At 49.1% G+C, this 19,356-nt stretch overlaps 1 protein-coding gene across 2 annotated transcripts in view; it reads right to left on the bottom strand.

Annotated features, from left to right (window-relative positions):
- The window catches only part of DAPK1 (death associated protein kinase 1), a 226,854-nt gene that overhangs the window by 88,470 nt on the left and 119,028 nt on the right, over positions 1 to 19,356 (bottom strand). For both annotated transcript variants that reach the window (XM_075550701.1, XM_075550702.1), the window contains exon 2: positions 18,061 to 18,282. In XM_075550701.1, the coding sequence (XP_075406816.1) occupies positions 18,061 to 18,282 (222 nt within the window). The remainder of the gene's footprint in view (positions 1 to 18,060; positions 18,283 to 19,356) is intronic.

Below are 19,356 nucleotides of genomic sequence, written 5' to 3'. Positions count from 1 at the left end.
AACCTGGTGCCTGTAAGAAGATATGGGCGGAGTTTAGGCCGTCGGTCCGGTGGCTGCCTGAGGACCTCCCGTGGTGGTGCCATGGAGCTTAAGCCCTCTGGAGGCAGGCGTCTCTCTGCTGCACTGTTCCTGCTGCTGACCCTGAGAGCTGCGGTGCCCCTGCCATATGTGCCAATGGCTCTGAGCCACATGACTTTGCGCAGGTTGGACAAGATCCTCATTGTATGGGACTGCATGAGTATAAGAGACTGGAGTGAGGCTTGGCTAGGGTGGTTCCCTGATCTGTTGCACACAGGGTCGCCGTGAGTCAGAACCAGCCTGACGGCGCCTGACGACAACCGCGACAACCGCAGCAGCACAGCTCGGAAGGCAGAGAGGGAGAGGAAATGCAGAAACAGGGAGGCAGTGGGGAGGATGCGTCTATCTTGTGAGGACTGCAATCAATGGGATGAAACAAAATGTGCGTGAATTGTTGCGTGGAAAACAGATCTGCTCTGTAAACATTCGCCCAATTAAAAATGACAAATAAATAGTCGAAGAACCGCGAGGGCTTCACATTGTCTGACACACCAACAGTGGAGAGTGGGGAGCTCTTTCCCTTTGCCTTGAATCTGAGCAAGCTGTGTCCTGACCAACCCAAAGGGGCAGAAACGATGCTGTGCCAGGTGCAGTCCTGAGTCCGGCAGCAGCTCATCCCTGTTCCTGGAAACCAGCTGCCATGCTGTGGGGAAGCCCAGGCAGCACTGTGGAGTGGCTCCTGGGGGAGAAGCCAGCTTTCCTGGCTGACCATCAGCTGGCGGCGAGCCACCGGAGGGAACAGCGCCATCCTGGAACTGGAAGCAACTCTGGGACAGCAGTCTCATTTCCTGAAGACGGACAGCCTCTGAAACCAGAAGGACAGTGGGCTCGGGTCCCAGGTGAGGCGCCCAGCTGATATTAAATGGAGCAGAGATAAATGGAGGAGTCCTGCCCAAAGTGTAGATTTGTGATCAAGATAAACAATTATCCTCACTCAGTGCTGCTGGCGTTACTAGGCAGCAACAGATATGGAGACCAGCACGTTCCAACCGTGATGATTAAAAGATAGTGTGTCAAAAGGGCTTAGCTCAATGCCTGGCACATAAGACTACTTAGTAAATGGAAATGATTACTTGTGAAAAGTAAAGCAACTTGAGGTCACTTCTAGGGATGGAAAATGTCCTCCAGTGTTAGATGTCTGGAGGCAGCTTCATTAAATAAGATAAAAAATATAAACCACTCAGCACCAAGGATGGTACACAATAGTTGCTTAAATGTTAGTTCCCTTCCCTTTAAAAACTTTCCCTCTTTGGTGTCCAGAAATGTTCACTAAAGCTTCTAACTTACCTCCCACGTCCACCTCCACCTCCAAGCTACACCCGAACTGGGCCCCCGAGCGCCTCTGCTTTATCCTCAGCCTCTTCAAGGACACGCCAGCGGACATTAGCTCAGTTTCTTTGCACCGAGGTTGATATGGGACCTCTAATGAAAGATACTGTTGTCCACTTCTGTGTTAGGCCAGCTTGACTAGAGAAACAAATCTGGAGATACTCACATATGAGTAAGAGAGAGCTTTATATCAAGGGCTCATTATTTATCAAGAAAACATCCCAGCCTAGTCCAACTCAAGCCCCTTTGGCCAATACTAGTCCATAAGTAAGTCTCTCGTTCGACTCATGAAGCCACATGCAATGACGCAGAATGCAGGAACATCACCAGCCGGTGGATGCAAAGTTCCGTGAATCCAATGCTGGTGGTTCTGGCAGCTCACCTAGTAACTCCATAGGAGGAAGGTGAAGCAGACCGAGAGGGGGAGGTTCACAGGACCCTCCTTTTGAGGAGGTCATGCCCACAAGGAGGCCCCATCAGGCTGTGATCTGACTGACAGGCTAAACCCATCTCTTCTTTCCTTTTTTTAAAAATTAATAAATGATTTTATTGGGGGCTCTTACAGCTCTTATAACAATCCATATATCAATTGTATCAAACACATTTGCACATATGCTGCCATCATCATTTTCAAAACATTTTTTTTTCTGCTTGAGCCCTTGGTATCAGCTCCTTTTTCCCCTCCCACCCTCATGGACCCCTGATAAATTATAAATTATTATGTTCATATTTTACACCATTTGCTTGCTGTCTCCCTTTGCCCATGTCTCTGTTGTTTGTCCCCCTAGGGGAAGGGGAGGGAAGTGTTACACATCAATCATTATAGTTGGTTTCCCGTTTCTCCCCCCACTTCTCCACACACCTTTCCCTACCCTCATGGTATCACTACTCCCATTACTGTTCCTGAGGGGTTTACCTGTCCTAGATTCCATGTGTTGAGAGCTCTTATCTGTACCTGTGTACATGCCCCAGTCTAACCAGATTTGTAAGGCAGAACTGGGGTCATGATAGGGGGGGGGGGAGCATTAAAGAACTAGAGGAATGTTGTCTGTTCTGTCCGTGCTGTGCTACACCCTGGCTGACTCGTTCCTTCCTTGTGACCTTTCTGTGCGGGGATGTCCAATTGTGTACAGATGGGCTTTGGGTCTCCACTCCAACCCCTGTCATTTGCACCCATATATTTATTTTGGGTTTTCTGATACCTGATACCTCATCCTGTTGACACTTCCTGATCACACAGGCTGGTGTGTTTCTTCCATGTGGGCTTTGTTGCTTCCCTGATAATGGCTGCTTGTTTAACTTCAAGCCTTTAAGACCCCAGATGCTAAATCTCTTAGTAGTTGGGCACCATCAGCTTCCTTCACCACATTTGCTTATGTACCCATTTTAACTCCAGTGATCGTGTCGGGAAGGTGAGTGTCACAGAATGCCAGGTTATAAGAACAAATTGTTCTTGCATTGAGGGAGGGCTTGAGTAGACACCCAATGCCCATCTGCTACCTTAATATTTAACATTTAAATATATATAGACCTAGATCCCTATCGTTATATACTAATATATTCACATATATACATGCCAACATTTATACCTTTTGCATCTTAGTTCTTTCCTCTATTTCTTTTTATGGTACTTTCCTCCTGTCCCACTATCATGCTTGACCTTCATTTGGCTCTCAGGATTTTCTCTTGGCTGCTTTGCACTCAATCCATCCCCATCAGGCATTCTCTGTTTTCCTCACTATCGGTTTTAGATCTCATTGTTCCCTTGTCCCTGGGTTTGTTGCCTTCCCCTCCCTTTCTCCCACCTCCTCTTCTCCCATGTCCCCCCGGAGCTGTCTGCCCCATTATTTGCTCCTTGGAATTGGTTATCCTGCTTATCTTATATGGATAGATATGAGAAAGAAAAAAAAGCCTATAAATAATTCCAAGTCTGTCTGCCGACCCTTCTGCATGCTTTCCAGTTGGATCTGGTGAAGTGCCACACCCTGCTCACCAATTCCGAAGCCTATTTTCGGGATTCCTTGGGGACTTCATTTCTTTGCTCCCCTTGCTGCTTGTTGTGCTCCCTTTGCTCTGATGTGGGGGGGTCAGACCGGGCACAATTCCACAAGGGGTCTCCAGTGTTGTCCCCTGTAGCACTATGGATCAGTGAGGGGGGATCGTGTCTCACGATGGAGCCAGCCCCACAGTCCTCTCTGTACACTGACTGCTCCGAGCAGGAATGTTGTCCTGGAGGCTTGTTGGCCCAGGATGCCGTGTGTGTGTGTGTGTGTGTGTGTGTGTGTGTGTGTGTGTGTGTGTGTGTGACACTCTGTTTTTCTCTCTCTCACCCTCCCTCCCTCTTAGTTTGCTCCCCTGTGGTCTGGGGAGACCCGTCACTCTCCCGGGCTGTATCTTCAGGGCTGTCCTCTGTAGTGCGTTCTTCTGGGGAGGGGTCCACATAGCTGGACTGGGTCCAGCCCCACAGACCTTACTGCTAGTTCGCTGTTTTATGCCGTATGCTACCCTCGAGGCTTAGTGCCCCAGGTTGAGGTCTGGTCCCTTTCTCACTTTCCAGTCCATGTCTGCCATGTTACCCCCCAAAAAAACCTATCCATCATGGCTTCCATCAAATTGCCCCAAGTCGGGGCCACTGCATACAATAGAGCAGAACACTGACTGGTCCTGTGCCAGGCAGGTCGCACAACTCACCCCTGTGATTCGGAGAGCATTCACACTCCCTGATGTCCTAGTCTGGACTCCACGCTGAATCACGTTAAGCATCGTGTGGGAAACAGAACTGGGAAGAGAGCGTATGTGGACACATTCTCTACGCTCATATGTTACGGAGTCTGGGGGGCCGATGCTCCCGTGGAAGTAGACCGTCACATTCGTGGTCTGGAAATGCTTTCCACTCACATTCTCCTAAATAAACGTTATTGCCCACAATGCCCCTGTAATAATGTCAAGTTTAAGGTGCTCTTGCAAACACATGGTTGCAACTACATCTGCTTGAAGGTCCACTACTTGAAGGCTATTTGCCTGATGGTTATCTACCATCAAAAGCAGTCCGACCACCTAACCCTAAGTAGGGCCCACTCCCTTCTGTTAAGGATCATAGTTTGCTCCCCTGGAGAAGAGCCCAGGGGCACCTAAGGTCAAGCCAGCTCAGAAACAACTAAGGTTCAACTGCCATCTTAACTCTAGCCCAGCCATCTTGTCATACATGTAGCTTCCTGTCACATGTAGGCCTCTAGTGCCTCCCCTTCCTAATGAATGACACCCCTAGCTCATGCCTCTCCTGCTGGGTGTACGCCGCCAACACAACCCTTTCCTGTCACAGCTGTGCTTACAGTGGCGTGCATGCCCGAGATCACCTACGAGGGGGATTTACAGTGCCGGCGACTCCGGAGAGCAGCCCTGCTCGGACCGAGAGGGTCACTGCGAGTCAGAACCAACTGGATGGCAAGGTGTCAACCATCTCGGCGAAGGTGGGCATCATGCTCATGAAGGCTCAGTCCCACAATAAGCCAAGAAAAAGGCCAAAAAACAAACCCAAACTCACTGCCATGGAGCCCACGCTGCCTCAGAGTGAGCCCCTACGGGTTGCTTACCCCTGTAACTGTTTACAAGAGGAGGAGCCCAGTCTCTCCCCCGGCTTCCCTCCATCCCTCGGACACACACACACACGGCTGCTTTCACACTGCTGACCACGCAGATCGCAGACTAATTCGGAGTAACTACACCACCAGGGGATCGACATTAGTTTAGAATGTTAAGGATTGGAAATCGCACATGAAAAATAACCTCGCTGAGAAGCTGACGTCTGGGAATCAGGAGCCTCCTTCTCAGCTGGAAGCTGAGTGTAGGTAGAGGACAGTTTTCCTTTTCTGCAGGGTGTAACAGCCAAGACAGACAGGGCTGACAGCTCCATTCTGGTGGGTTCACACAGAGAAAGCACCTCGCCCCGTGCCTGCCCGGGGTCTCCGTGAGGCTGTGTCCATACCAGAGCAACTGAGCCTATCACCCTGCACAGGCCCAGGAAAGAAGGAACGGGAGTCACTGGGGGACCCTAAAAACAACAGCAGCAGCAGCAGCAGCAGCAGCAGCAGCAGCAGCAGCAGCAGCAGCAGCAGCAGCAGCAGCAGCTTTTTTTGAAGAGCACAACCAGGTAGGAGGTGAGTTTTCAGTCAAGGGGCTTTGCCAACCCATGGCTGCCTGGCAGAGAGGAAGCGGGGCTGACCTCCCTCTCCTCCCGGTTGGCACTTACTGTTGGTCAAACAAAACGAGAAACCAATTGACTAGGGACCCTTTGTCTCTCTTGCCTTGGCTCTGGAACTGGATGGCGACGAATGGGGCCTGGGCCTGGGTTCAGAGGGATTTCCCAGGCTCCCGGGTCCATTAACTCCATCAGCACAAATGCTGTTATGACGTTAAAACTACCTTTCATGGCGCGAGGCCCCAGTGCCATCCCCCGGGCCCCACGACTGCACAGTGCGCCATGGAATCAGGAGGTCCATTTTATGCCATATGCTCCTTTTCCTGAGATTCTGGAAAGGACGTTTTTGTGTTTTAAACCCTGTACCTTTCCCTGTGTTAAAAATGTTATTGGTACAGGTAGCTGGGCTCTTCAGCAAGTGGTAGGTTTTCACTGACAGGGGGCAGCTCACTCAGCAGGACACAGCTGTGCCTCTTCTGTCCCTGCAATACCGCATTCATCGCGGAAAGGATGGGAGCCCGGCACATGGAATCAGTGACGGATACAGTGGAAAGGGGTTGCCATGGAGATAGGAAGCCATTCATATTTGCCCCATTTTCCCCCTGGATGCTCTTTCTTTTTTTCAGATCACTCTAGAGCTCTGAAAGGCTGAGACACCCGTTGTTCTGAAAACCTCACCCCCTGCTGAACTGAAGGCCAACTCTTCCAACCTTTCCAACTCCCCCTCCTGCTCCAACTCTTCTTCCTCTCCTTCGCATTCATCCTCAAACAAGAAGGACCACTCTGCTCACTGCCCATTTTTGAATCTCACCTTTGCAGGTCTCAGGGGTGGCCAAAGAAGGGCCACCGTCATCTTTGGGATTGGCCAATGCCCCCTATCTGATGGGCTATGGTCTTGCATCCTGGGACTTCCAGGTCTTCAACAACAATCAGCAGCTTTCATTGTAGCCCTCTGGGCTGGTTCTTTGGATAGAAAGCCAGTCGAGGAGGAAGAGGAGATGGTCTGCGTGTTTCCCTTGGATAATAGCCTTCCTTTGTTTCCAGCCAGACGAGACAGATTGATTTTGGAGTAAACTGCATCTATGGCGGCCCCAGCTTGGTTTCCTTCCCACTTTTGTTTTAGTGCCAGTGATAATTACCCAGGCTGAAGAAACATCTGAGTGTCCTGTGTGCCCCACTTTCCCTTGCCCTAATTATTTCCGTGGCTCTCCAAAGGCTGGACTGAAGCCATTAAAGTCAAAGCTTCGGCATATGCTTGGCCGGGCTGGCTCTGGAGAGTCTGCTTGAGCTCTGCTGGGTCTTTCCCGTAGCCTAGAACCTGCCAGGGTCCCCTGGGCCCAGGTGACCCCAGGTGCCTGTGCTTCTCCCCAGGCTCTGATGTGGTACCTCCTAACCCAAAACTGACATGCTGGCTTCCCGAAAGCCCGGCTCAACACGCCCTTCCTCTGAAAGCATCCTGGATTCTGCTCCTGGCTGTTCCTAAGAGGTGGGAGGTCTGAGTTCACCCAAAGATGCCTTGGGAAGAAGTCTGTCACACCCAACTATCGAAAACCCTGTGAGGGGCAGTTGTACGCTTTGGGGCGATCAGTCGGGACGGACCCAGGACATCCGATCAGAGCAGCCTCTGGATCGATGGATGAATTACTTGAGGAGGATACTGTCCATCACCCCCAGCTTAGAAGCTTCCCCGGAACTGGTAGGCTCCTTCATTTCTGGGTGCTTTTAACAATCCCTCCCTTTCTCTTTCTGGAAATGACCATGCAAGCAGGGCATCAGAAAATGAGCAGGAGCTCAGAATCAGGGGTTGATGCGAGCCCATGGTTGAGGGTGGTGGCAGCAACATTTGTCCCCTTGCCTGGGCTGGGGACTGAATAACTTTCCAGAGCATTCTCTCTTACAAACCATGTTTCAGAATCAGTTGCATATTTTCAAGAACTACAGACAGCAACTTTCCAATAGGGAGAGAAGGAGGTTGAATTTACTCCCCAAAGAGAACAGACGCAAACACACTGGTTCTTGGTTTGTCAGGCTATTTAGAAAGGCCTCCTTAGATTCCAGGTAATGCCACTGCCATCAGATCAGTGACCCCAGGTCTATCAGATGTGAATCAAAGTAGAGCTCTGTTTTCAACGGGTTTCAGTGGCTGATATTTTAGACATGAATACCAGGCCTTTCTTCTGAGGCATCTGTGGGTAGACTAGAACCTTCAACCTTTCCATTAGCGTGCCAGGGGCACTAACCATTTGTACCACCAAACCCAAACCAATCTTATTGCCATTAATTTGATTCCAACTCATGGCAGCCCCGAATTATAGAGTAGAGCTTCCCTGTGGGGTCCTCCCTAGTCTTGAAGGAAACAACCATTCATCACCAAGCCTTTCTTCGGCTGTGCTGCTGAGTGGATTTGAAATACCAACCACACATGGAAACTATTTGCATCACCCAGGACCTTCCTGTACCCCCCAGAGGCACCTACAGTCCACACAACGCTTCCTTAATTGAACAAAAAAAGTTAAGACTTTTGCTGTGAGCACCATGTCCCACTGAGGTTGCACCTCTCTGCTTTAAGCCCGCTTGGGCAGCCCGCTGCTGATCAATTAGCCTGAATGAGATGGCCGTCATCTAAGTGATGGGCTTAGGTAATCATACCACTTGGGCTCAAGAGCGTGTTTTTGCACATTATGCTTCATCAGCAGCCACCATTCCCTTCTGAACAGCTTAGTAATGCCTTCTGGCCCCCTGGGCGTGCTGGTGTTGGCAAACCAAGATGGATGCGTTTTCATTCCCCCATCTAGCTTGGCTGCTGAAAGACTGGCAGGATGCTGCTCTTTCACATATGAATGAGAGCGAGGCCTTGAAACTCTTCAGTTGGCCACAGAGGGCGCACATCTTCCCAACTCCCCAGAATATTTTTCCTTGATTTTGAGACAAGCCCCCTTTGGGGGATGGGTGTTCCAAGTCATCTCCAAACTTGGTTTTTCTTGCAAGACAGGAATTTTCTTCTTCTTACCACAGCTGGCAGAGCTGACAAGTTTGCACCCCCACGCACCTATCAGGACCTCTCCCCATTCCTCACCACTGTCTAAGCTTTTCTAAGCCATTAACACAGGGAGGGAATAGACTTCCATGGTAGACTTCCTACCTTCCATGCGGAAGATCAGGGTTCAATTCCCAGCCAGCGCACCTCAGTTGTGAGTTCTTGTGCTGTATGGGACCCAGTCTCACATCTGGATGGAGCCTGGGGGGTAAATTAAAGCAACAGCAGACAAGGCAAAGCATGCAAGGGTTCGCCTCTTCCGACAGAGACCGGAACCAGAATGAGGGTGGAATGAATTCTCCCACAGACTTCTGAGGGGGTACCCCCACCAAAACTGGAATAGCACTGGGCTTAGTGGAGCTTTTGCAGTACACACACCCACACCCACTGCGCTCGGTGAGCATCGAGCAATTCGCTCTGAGTTAGTGTACCCAACACAGCTCTCATCTAAGGGAGAGCAGGCAATTGCCCCGCGCCTCACTTATATCCGATTTTGTCAATAATGTAGCATGTCTCTTCTCACCGCAGCCACGCTTCCTAATTAGGTTGGTTTGGAGTCTGGAAATAAAGATAACATTTCTGTATGGAACAGGCAAATATTTACGGATCTGCCTCATTTGCATTATATCAAACCCAGTGATGTTCAACAGAAGCTACACACATAGAAAAGAAAGTCTTTGAACTCATGGAGGCGAGGTAATAGTTATTTGGAAATACAGTTTGAGGTCAAATATACACAGGTTAAAATCTGTCTTCGCGTGGACGTCTCGGCGGCATTAACTCACTCACCGGGCCCTGCAGCCCACCACCTCATTAGCTTCCAGCCTCACCATCACAACAGAAGCTCTGCACCCACTTGGCAGTGACTCCCTACTGAGTCCCTGCACACTGGCATCCCCCACCTATTTCTACACATTTCTCTACTTCAGCTAGTTCGTGTAAGTGCGACTGCATTTGCCCTTTCATGCCTGGCTCGTTTCACTCTGCATAATTTTCAAGGTTCGTTCATGCCATCGCATGCATTATGGCTGAGTAATATTCCAATTTACGTACACAGCGCGTGTTGTTTATCCCTTCAACTGTTAGTAGACAGTCCCCCTGTGTCCTTTAAGTGACCTTTGACCATGACACCAGGCTCAAGAGGCTATTCCAGGCTCAGGGATGCTAACAGAATGGCTGGACTTGGAAGAAGGCCTGGAAACCCATTTGCAAATTAAGCAGCCATGGGAAACTCTATGGAGCACAGTTCTGCTCGGAAATGAGCGGGGCATTGAGGGTTGTGATCAACTCAATGACAATTGGTTTGTCAGTAGACATTAGTCTGAAAGCTGACAGTCCCGGTGATGCCCTGGGGTACGCATTGGGTTAGTGACTGAAAGGTGAGCGTTTCAAGCCCACGAGCCCTCCCCATAGGAGAAAGATGAGGCTGTCTGCTCCTATGAAGATTTGCAGCTTCTGAAACTCTCTATAGGGCCGCTAGGGGTTGGAATCGACTTGATGGCAGTGGGATAGTCTGCAAGGTCTTCTCTCTCATGACTTACAGTCTTGGCTCTCTACACTTGGGAACCACGTAGGGGGGATTTTCTCTGGTATTCTATCTTCAACTACCATGTAGCATTCTGGGTGGCAGCATTGCCTGGGCATGGCAATTGCCTGCATGGCATATGACATCATGAAGGGCAGTCGGGCTGCAGCTCTGATCTAAGCCCAGGTCGTCACAGAGCTGGCAGCCCTCAGGTTTGGGTGCTGTGTGCACAGAGGCAGCTCAGGCAGCTTCTGTTCCCTGAAGAAGTAACCAGGGCAGAGAGAAGGTAGAGTAGGGCAAGAGGGTAAGTCAAAAAGTCTTCAGGGTCAGTTAAAGCCCAGGAGTTCCTTTCTACTATACCCCCTGACATGGTGGCCCAGAGGAAGGGTGTTTAGTGTGGCATGGCTGTGAGTTTCCAAGAGGAGGTATGACTCATTGGGAGCGACTTGGCCTACTCCAGAGTGTCATCAACTAGAGTCTGTGGTCTCTGGGGGGGGGGGATGTTGTTATGGTCAAACTACCTCTTTCCAAAAGATACATCGATGTCCTCACCGTGGTACCTGTGACTTTGGTCACCTAGGTGACCTGAGGTCATGCTAACATAGGGTGGGTACTAATCTAGTCTGCCTGATGCCTTTATGAAAGCAAAGAGACAGGCAAACAGTGACAGAAAAGACAGCCATGCAAAGAGTGAAGCAGAGAACCGAGTGACGCAGCTACAAGTAAATGAAGACCAAGGGTTGCCAGGAGCCTCCAGGAGCTAGGAAGGAGCAGGGAAAGGCCTCCCCTCTGAGAGAATGGCCCTGCTGCTACCTTAGATGTGGACTTCCAGCCTCCAACGGATGAGCAACCAATGCCACTGCTTTCAGCCACGGCACACTGAAGGAGGGTTTTAAGGTTGGTCACTTGAACTGGCATTCCGATGTCACTCATGCTGCCTGGTAGCAGTAACTTTATACCACTTTACCAAACCTTTACAAGAGATCGTATTTCCTATAGATAATGAAAGATTCCAAGCACTCACTAGTAGGAAGCATGCATACAAAACAGAGGACCAAAGTAGGTGTGGACATTTTGAACAGACTAAAGACCACACGGTTCTCTAGTCAAAGGCATGGCCCACAGTGTGCTTCATTTGGTTGTCTCCTGGCCAAATTTTGCCAAGATCATCCCGAAATCCAATAATTCACTTAAGGGAGTGAAAATACTCACTTGATAACTTAAAGGGAGCCCTTTCCAACAGAACTGGCAAGAGTGAGAGTGTAGGTGATAGAAGACAGGCTCTCTCTCTCTCTCTCTCTCTCTCTCTCTCTCGCTCTCGCTCTCGCTCTCTTTCACACTCTCTCTTTGGTTTCTCATGAGAACTCCTGAATGGAAAATAGCTCCTTTGAGTGATTTAATTCTACTGTGAAAAGTTGAGAAGGTTGCCAAAGGCACTTGAGCACTTTGTTCTTGCCTACTGTAGATAACTGAGAAGCAAGATGCCAAAAGTGTAACCCAGCACAGTTCTTGAAATGACCTTTGTGGAGATAGGCAGAAGTTCAAAAAGGCAGAGGAGACGGCAGAAAGAATAAACCAAGCAGCAATGGGGGCACTTGGGGGCACGCTGTGCATGCTTCTGTGGCTTCTGGGCACACAGAAAGGAGCAGCAAACAGGGAAGGCGGCAGGGTGCTTATCGGCATCCCTCATGTCCTCTCCAACCGCCAGAGCCCCAGCGTGGCCTGTGGGCTGGGGTGGCTTGCACATTGCTGCTCTGGTACTTCAAATGTCAGCAGGATCACCCGTGGGGGCGGGGGGTTGCAGCTGAGCTGCTAGAGGAAGACAGAGCGGAAAGGCTCAGAGAACTGTTTCCAAAATGAGCCCATGACTCGCAGTAGGCCATTGTCTAATCTAGTGCTGGAAGCTAGGCCCCCTAGAGAAAAAGACAAACCAAGCCCACCACGATCAACTCAACATGCCAGCCATCAGGAACGCAGAGCAGGGCGGGGAGAGGTTTCCTCAGGTAGCCCCACGCGGGGCTGCCCTATGGAGCAGGCTGCATGGCAACTGGACACCACTAACAAGGGAGTTTAACCCAGGACGGACTTCCACTACTGTAATTGCTTCTTGAAAGGCCCTTGCCGTTTTAGATTTGCTAACGCTTGTATTCAGCCACATACACCCATTGCACTGATACCTAATGAAGAAAGATGTCTTGTTTGTATTCTTGGAGTTATGATTTGGTATCGCAGCTTGTCTGTGAATGAGAGAGGCAATTTTGTAATTACCAAGCATAAAGTCATCCAACACCGCGGAAATGCACGGATAGTCCTCAGCAGTTGCTTTCAGTGAGCACACTGAGTTCCGGGAATTATTAACTTAGCCAGAGTCAAAAAGAGCTATGGCAGGTTACTCTGCTAATGCTTTAACGTGGAAGCAAAGCCAATGCAGGGCAGCTCTGAGGGGCAGGAAGCTCAAACTGGCTCTAGGTCATTGCAGCCGTCCACTGTGCCAACCCCGCAGGGCAATTTTCCCATTTCCTTTAGTCTTAACATGGTGCTCTTTCACCTGGGTGATTCAAAACTACTCAAGGGGCTGTCTGCAGCCAGGTCACAGGACATGGAACGGCAAGCTTACAGGGGAGGCTGGACTCTGTGAAGAGGAAGTACCTGAAGGGTGGCAGCCGGGGAAGGAGTGGCGCTCCCTTGGCCCTGCAATGGGTTCGCCTGCCTGCCCACACCGAAGGGCTGCTCCTGGTGCCCACTCAGAGGGGAGACCTCTGCTCTGTTGCACTGTGCTTCCCTACAGCCTGTGCTCCGCCCTACCCCTTGTGCTTATGGAAGTGCCACCCTTTGGAAATTGGGGCTTTCCTTTGTTACGTTAATGAGGCCTCCTTAGTCTAAGGTTGGTCCTAAACCCAATCACGCCTGAGCTATATAAAGGGTGCGTGCGCGCGCGCACACACACACACACACACACACACACACACACACACGGGCCTCCACTGTTGCTTATACCAAGGAGCCAAGGAATGCCCAGGGCTGCCCAGAGAGCAGAGACTGTGGTGAAAACTTTTAGCTCCTTTGACTGTGAGAAAATAACTTTCTGTTCTTTGAAGTTGGCGGCTGGTGGGATCTGTGTTACAGCAACACTAGATCTCTAAGACAGTTACCACATAGTTACAATTTAAAACAGTACACCACTGCCACCACCCACCTAACAGAAGGGCAAGAATAACAATAGCCCGATCCCAGCCTGCCCACTGCCATCAAGTGGATTCCGACACACATCGAATCTATCTAGGATTTCCGAGCCTGTAAATCAGGTGTCCTCAAAGTGTGGCCCGTGAGCCACATGCGGCCTGCCAAAAACATTTATCAGGCCCGCCGAGTGTTTTTGCCCCACTTGTTTTTTTACTTCAAAATAAGATATGTGCAGTGTGCATAGAAATTTGCTCATAGTTTTTTTAAAAACTATATTCCGGCCCTCCAATGGGTCTGAGGGACAGTGAACTGGCCCCCTGTTTAAAAAGTTTGAGGACCCCCATTGTACATCGTTACAGGAATAGATGGCCTCTGCTTTCTTCTATGGAACGGCCAGTAGGTTTAAATCAATAGCCTCTAGGTTAGGGGTCAAACACTGACTTACTTGACAATGTCCCGCGCTCCCTTGGTAAGTACAAAATACTGTCAGTAAGTCCCCCAGTTAGCACAATATACTGTCAACATTGAGAAGTCGTGGTGCGGGAGAGCCACCACCCGCTGCTGGTGGGAATGTAAAAGGATCCGAGTGCTTGAGAACACAGGCTGGCAATGTCTTATGATGTTTAACATACGATTCCCACACAACCCAGCAACTGCTTATACAGGAGAAGGAAAAGCCTACGATCACAGCAAAGTCTGCATGGACATGCTTACAGCCATCGTGGTCATGACTGCCGAACACCAGAGACAGCCCAACGGCTCTTCAAGCGGCTGAGCAGATACACGCACACATACATGCATACAAAGGAACACTGCACATCGGTAAAGGAGAACAAAGCACTCCGCCACGCAGCCGATATGACTCTCAAAAGCAGAAGGAAGGAAACCAGTTTCAGAAAGTTGCTTGCTGATACACAGAATTATCATATGACACAACAATGTCACTAGTCGGTGACTGAAAAGCAGAGACTCAAACATGTATGAGGGGGTACCCCCAAAGCCTAGAATTTCCCTCCCCAAAGCTATGTATTTAGATTTTTTTTTTTTTACAAAACAACCTATCACCTTCAAAGTACTCTCCATTACACTCCAAGTCACTGTCCTTTCATGTCCCTCTTCATTCGCAGACACAAAGAGAAGTAACATGGAGCAAAGTCAGGTGAGTCAGGTGTGTGGGGCAAGAGAGGTATGTTGTTTTTTGCCAAAAACAGGCTCACTGAAATGATTGCGTGAGCAGGTGCATTGTTGTGGTGGCAAAACCAGGCCCCAGTCTGCCACAAATCAGGTCTTTTTTGGCACACACTGTTATGCAATCTTTTCAGAACCTAAGTAGAAAGCTTGCTGAACAGTCTGACGTGGTGGAATGAAGTCCAAATGCACTGCAAGTGCACGTTTTTGATCATTCATTAAGATAATGACATCTAGAATGAGGTTTGTCACCAATCAACATGTCACCATTTTTGAAATGAGAAAACCACGTGGACACTTGAGTATTTCCATAGCGCTGACCTTGTAAGCTGTGTTCAACATCACAACAGTTTCTGTGGTATATTTCCCAAGCAGGAAACAAAATTTTACAGCCACACGCTGTTCTTTTAAATTGATCACAAAATATGAAGTTTGAGCAAAACTGCTTTCACAAAAAAATTCACTGTGACCAGAGAGAACCTTCCTAGGTGACACCACTGGGTGCACTAATTCAGAGTGAGTTGCTCAATGCTAACCTAGCAGGAAAAATACATACTATGAAACCTCTGCCCAGTGGAGCTTTTTCCATTTGGGGGGAGGGTAACTCCCTCACATTTTTACAGCAGTGTTCATTGCAGCACTGTTCGCAGAAGCCAAAAGGTGAAAACAACCGAAGTGCCAATCAAGAGAGCAAGGAATAGATAAAATGTGGTACCTGTAGACAATGCGATGTTACTTAGCACGAGGAGAAACAAAGTTCTGCTCTATGATAACACTTGAATAACGCTCGAAAACATTATGCTGAATGTAAGAAAAGACAAGTAAATGGACAACTATTACAGGACCTCCACTTACTTGAAATGTTTCGAATAGGCAGATGTATAGTGACAAAAGGTTATTAAAAGTTGCCAGGGTTGGGAGCAGAGAAAATGAGAAGTTAATGCTTTATGGGCATGGAGATTATATTTGGGGTGATGACGTTTTAGCAATACGTGGAGTCTGGGTGGCACTGCCAGTTAATTTTGGACTGCTAACCACAGGGTTGGTGGTTCAAGCCCATCAACTGCTCCTTGGGAGACATGTGAGGTTCTGCTCCTGCAAAAATGTATAGCCCCCCCCACCCAACCCTATATAGGATCTCTAGTAATCAGAATCAACTTAATGGCATCACATGGGGTTATATGTGTATCTATAACCTCAATTTTTGAAAAGGAATAAATGTTGTAAACAGGGTAACTATTTAGATGACATTCTCAAAAAACCATAAAACAATAGTGGCAGGTTTCGTGGGTGTCGGGGTGGAAAGTTTTGTCTACAGAGGCTGGTACTTGGGAGCCTGCCTGGGAAATGGAGCTGCTGTACGTCCTAACTGGGGTCGTGGTGCTATGCTATCGTGGGCTATCCATGTGCTCACATTAATGAGGACCATCTGACGCCTCTCCCATCTCAAATTCACCATATGGCAATTGAAAAAATTTGATGGTTAGAAAAGTTGCCTGTCATCTAATTGATGCATTGCACTAATGAATCTAATGGAAAAATATCTGTGAAATGAGACCAAATATCAGAAGATGTATCTGGAATAAGCACACAGAAAGGAATTAAGAAGGGCGGGGACTCACAGGGTACCATTTGTATGTTTTGGTATGTAGCAGGGGATAAATGGCATTCTTGGATCACAGTGTAATCCAGTAATTTTTGGTAAAAGGGCATGGGTCAGAGCACGTCCACAGCAATTGGTTTCCTTGGTCTTCCATTTCGATAATCAGAAAGCTGTTGCTCAGATCAAGAGGCAGTGAAGTCCAGGCAGGTAGGCAGTAATTCCAAAGCCTCAGAGCCTGCGAGTAGGGTGAGCCCAGGGTTTCCTTTAAAGAATCTTCTTTTGTTACAAAGGGAGCCCTGGCGGCAGCGAGGATGACATGTTGGGTTGCTAATCACAAGGTCAGTAGTTCAAGTCCACCGGTCACTCCAAGGGAGAAAGGTGACACTTTCTGCTCCCACAAAGGTTTAGAGACACTCGCAGGGCAAGCCCACCCACTTCTACAGGATCACTATGCACTGGATCAACTTGGTGCCGGTGGGGTTTTGGTTTAGGTCTTTTATTACTTGATCCGTCCGCTTCTTTCTTGCTCTCTGGATGGTTTTGTTAGGTAGCAGGATAGGGGGTGGTTCCTCTCCATGCCTACGGCCCCTTACAGGAAGTTGGAGGCCAGTAAAGGCTAAAAGGCATGTGCAAATTCAGGCCCTTGAACCAGGAAGCCAGTACATCTGGGTGAGCCCCAAACTAGGCCAGTTGGGCTTAATTTAGCCAATGCTGTCAACCAGTATCGTTGACCATGCCTCCCACCCTCTCTTTCCCACAATTCCTCTGGCTTCTCCGGTCTCTCCCTCTCTCTCTCTCTCTGTTCCTCCCCGCCCCCCACCAGCATCATGTTGCCAGGTTTGTGGGGGTGCAGTCCCATGTTCAGTTAACTGTAAAACCTGAAACTTCTTCTATCCTTTATGAAAACCCACTTGGATCACAAACCAGGCTTCAGCATGAATTTCTTTCTTATGTGAAGCCAAGGACAGAGGTATTTCTCACCCAGGGAATCTAACAGTGTCTTCCCCTCTCCCACCATTCCATTTCACTGCCTCACCTGTGCTGCTGGACTAGGGTCACATGGCATGGGGGCCTTGGGGAGCATATTTAGGCTTGGGGTTAGGGGAATGGGAAAAAGCAGAGGCTGGAGATCAGAAACCAAAGATCAATGAGCAACGATCAGTTTCCAACAATGGCATCACAAGAGCTGGGCTTACAGGGAAATTAGCAAATCAATTTTAAAGCAAGTCTTATAATCATACAATTCGTCTTGGGAGGAGGCAAACTGCGAACAGCCGAGAAAGGAGGGGTGAAGCTTTGGTGGCTCAGTGGTAGGATCCTTGCCTTCCACGCAAGAGACCTGGGTTCCTCCCCAGTCAGTGCGCTTCACGTGCCTCTCCCATCGGTGGGGAGTGGGTGACATGCTACCATGATGATGAATAGTTCAAAGAATAAAGGCCTGGAGATTTACTTACAGACATCAGCCTACAGAGGGCCAATACCAACAACCCCCACGGTTACCATGGTCTCCGCTGCTGCTGACCACAGGGAGGGTGCAGGGAGGAGTGGTGTTCTACTCACTGTGCATGGCGCCCGTCTCACTCTGAGTCCGAGGCCAAATGGATGAGCGCTAACACCACCACCACCACCACCAATAACAACAACAACGAGAGAGGAAGGTGAACAGAAAACCGAGGAACTCCGCACAGATGAGGGGCAGACCCCAGTCAAGATCCAGGGACCCTCTTGGAACTCAGTCAGAACCAAGCTCCTGGAAGCTGCTCTTTCCAGCTGATGGACTGTGGGTATATGTCAGGTCTGAGCAGTCAGCATGTTGTTGCTCTCACACCAGCCCAGCTAAAGCACTCTCCTAGGAGGCTCCGGGGTTGCCAGCCAGCAGCCCTGCCCCGCGGGAGGAGGCCACAGCCAGCAGCACTTACAGTTCCAGGATCAGGATGACATCGGTCTTGCTCTCATAGACCTCGTGCAGGGTGATGACGTTCGGGTGCTGGATCTCCTTGAGGATGCTGACCTCCCGCTCGATGTCCTCCCGGCTCACACCCCGCCGGCTGGATTTCGTCCGCCTTTTCTTGATAAACTTGGCAGCATACTGGACACCCGTGCTTTTCTCCCGGCATTTCTTCACCACGGCAAACTGCCCGCTGGAGAGAGAAAGCAGGAGGTCAGCGGGCATGAAGAAGATTCTCTCCTGTTCTCTAAACAAGGCTGCTGAACACACAACAACCCAACATTAATGCAAAGCCAAGTAGCTTCTAACAATGCTTGCCGTGCTGTGGATTTCTTGGGCTGAAAGGGGCTGAGAGTGGAAAAGGTTTAAGAAACCCTGCTCTAAAACTATAGGATTGGATGGAGTGAGAGTGTGGCCTGGAGGGAGGAAACCGGGAATGGGAGCATTCCAATTGGGAGAAATGAGCAGATGAAGTAGGGATGTTTCTCACTGTATTTCTTTTATTAAGCCCATTTGCTAACCAACAGTGACACCAGAATCTACATTACTGTCATGCATTTCATGAAATAGGTCAGGGAGTCTGCATTTCTGCCCCTCCTTGCCAATCCAGACTTGCCAGAAGCAGGAATATGCTCCCTCATCTGACCCCACTTCCTCTTTCTGTAGAAGGGAAACCGGGGCTTGGAGAAGGGGAGAGAGAGAGTCGTGTGTTCAACGGCAGGTTCCTAAAAGAGCCCCAGGAGTACACTGGTTAAGAGCTAGGCTTCTAACTGAAAAAAAAAGATCTGCATAAACAAATACATATTTACAGTCTTAAAAGCTCTGCTGTGGGACAGTTCTGTCCTGCTGTACAGAGCGGCTCTGAGTCGGAATCGAATCTATGGTAACAGGTGAGGTGGACTGCCTCCCTTCAGGTGAAGACTGAAGGGCAAAAAGGGTATTCCCCTACACTGAGTTCAACCTCCACACAATAGACATTTTTCCAAAACGGTCTACCTGGTCACTCTTCTCCTTGCCTGATCTCTGGACCTAGGCCCTTGACATATCTTGGACTTCGTGTGAGCTATTGCCTTGAAGTAAGTCTCTCTCTATAGATATTTGTTTTGTTTATTTGTTTCTAACTGGCTTTTATTCTCTACAGAACTCAAAGATAACAGCTAAAAGCTGTTGCATTCAGGTTTGCGATTTCTTTCAGAAATAAGTCTCCTAAACGATGCAGCATGTAATCAGAGCCTTCTTCCCATTTATAACATAGAATAATAACAAA

Source organism: Tenrec ecaudatus, chromosome 5, assembly GCF_050624435.1.
Source record: "Tenrec ecaudatus isolate mTenEca1 chromosome 5, mTenEca1.hap1, whole genome shotgun sequence".
NCBI classification, from domain to species: domain Eukaryota; kingdom Metazoa; phylum Chordata; class Mammalia; order Afrosoricida; family Tenrecidae; genus Tenrec; species Tenrec ecaudatus.
Note: the sequence above shows the minus strand (reverse complement) of the source record. Positions and strands in the feature narration are given on the sequence as shown.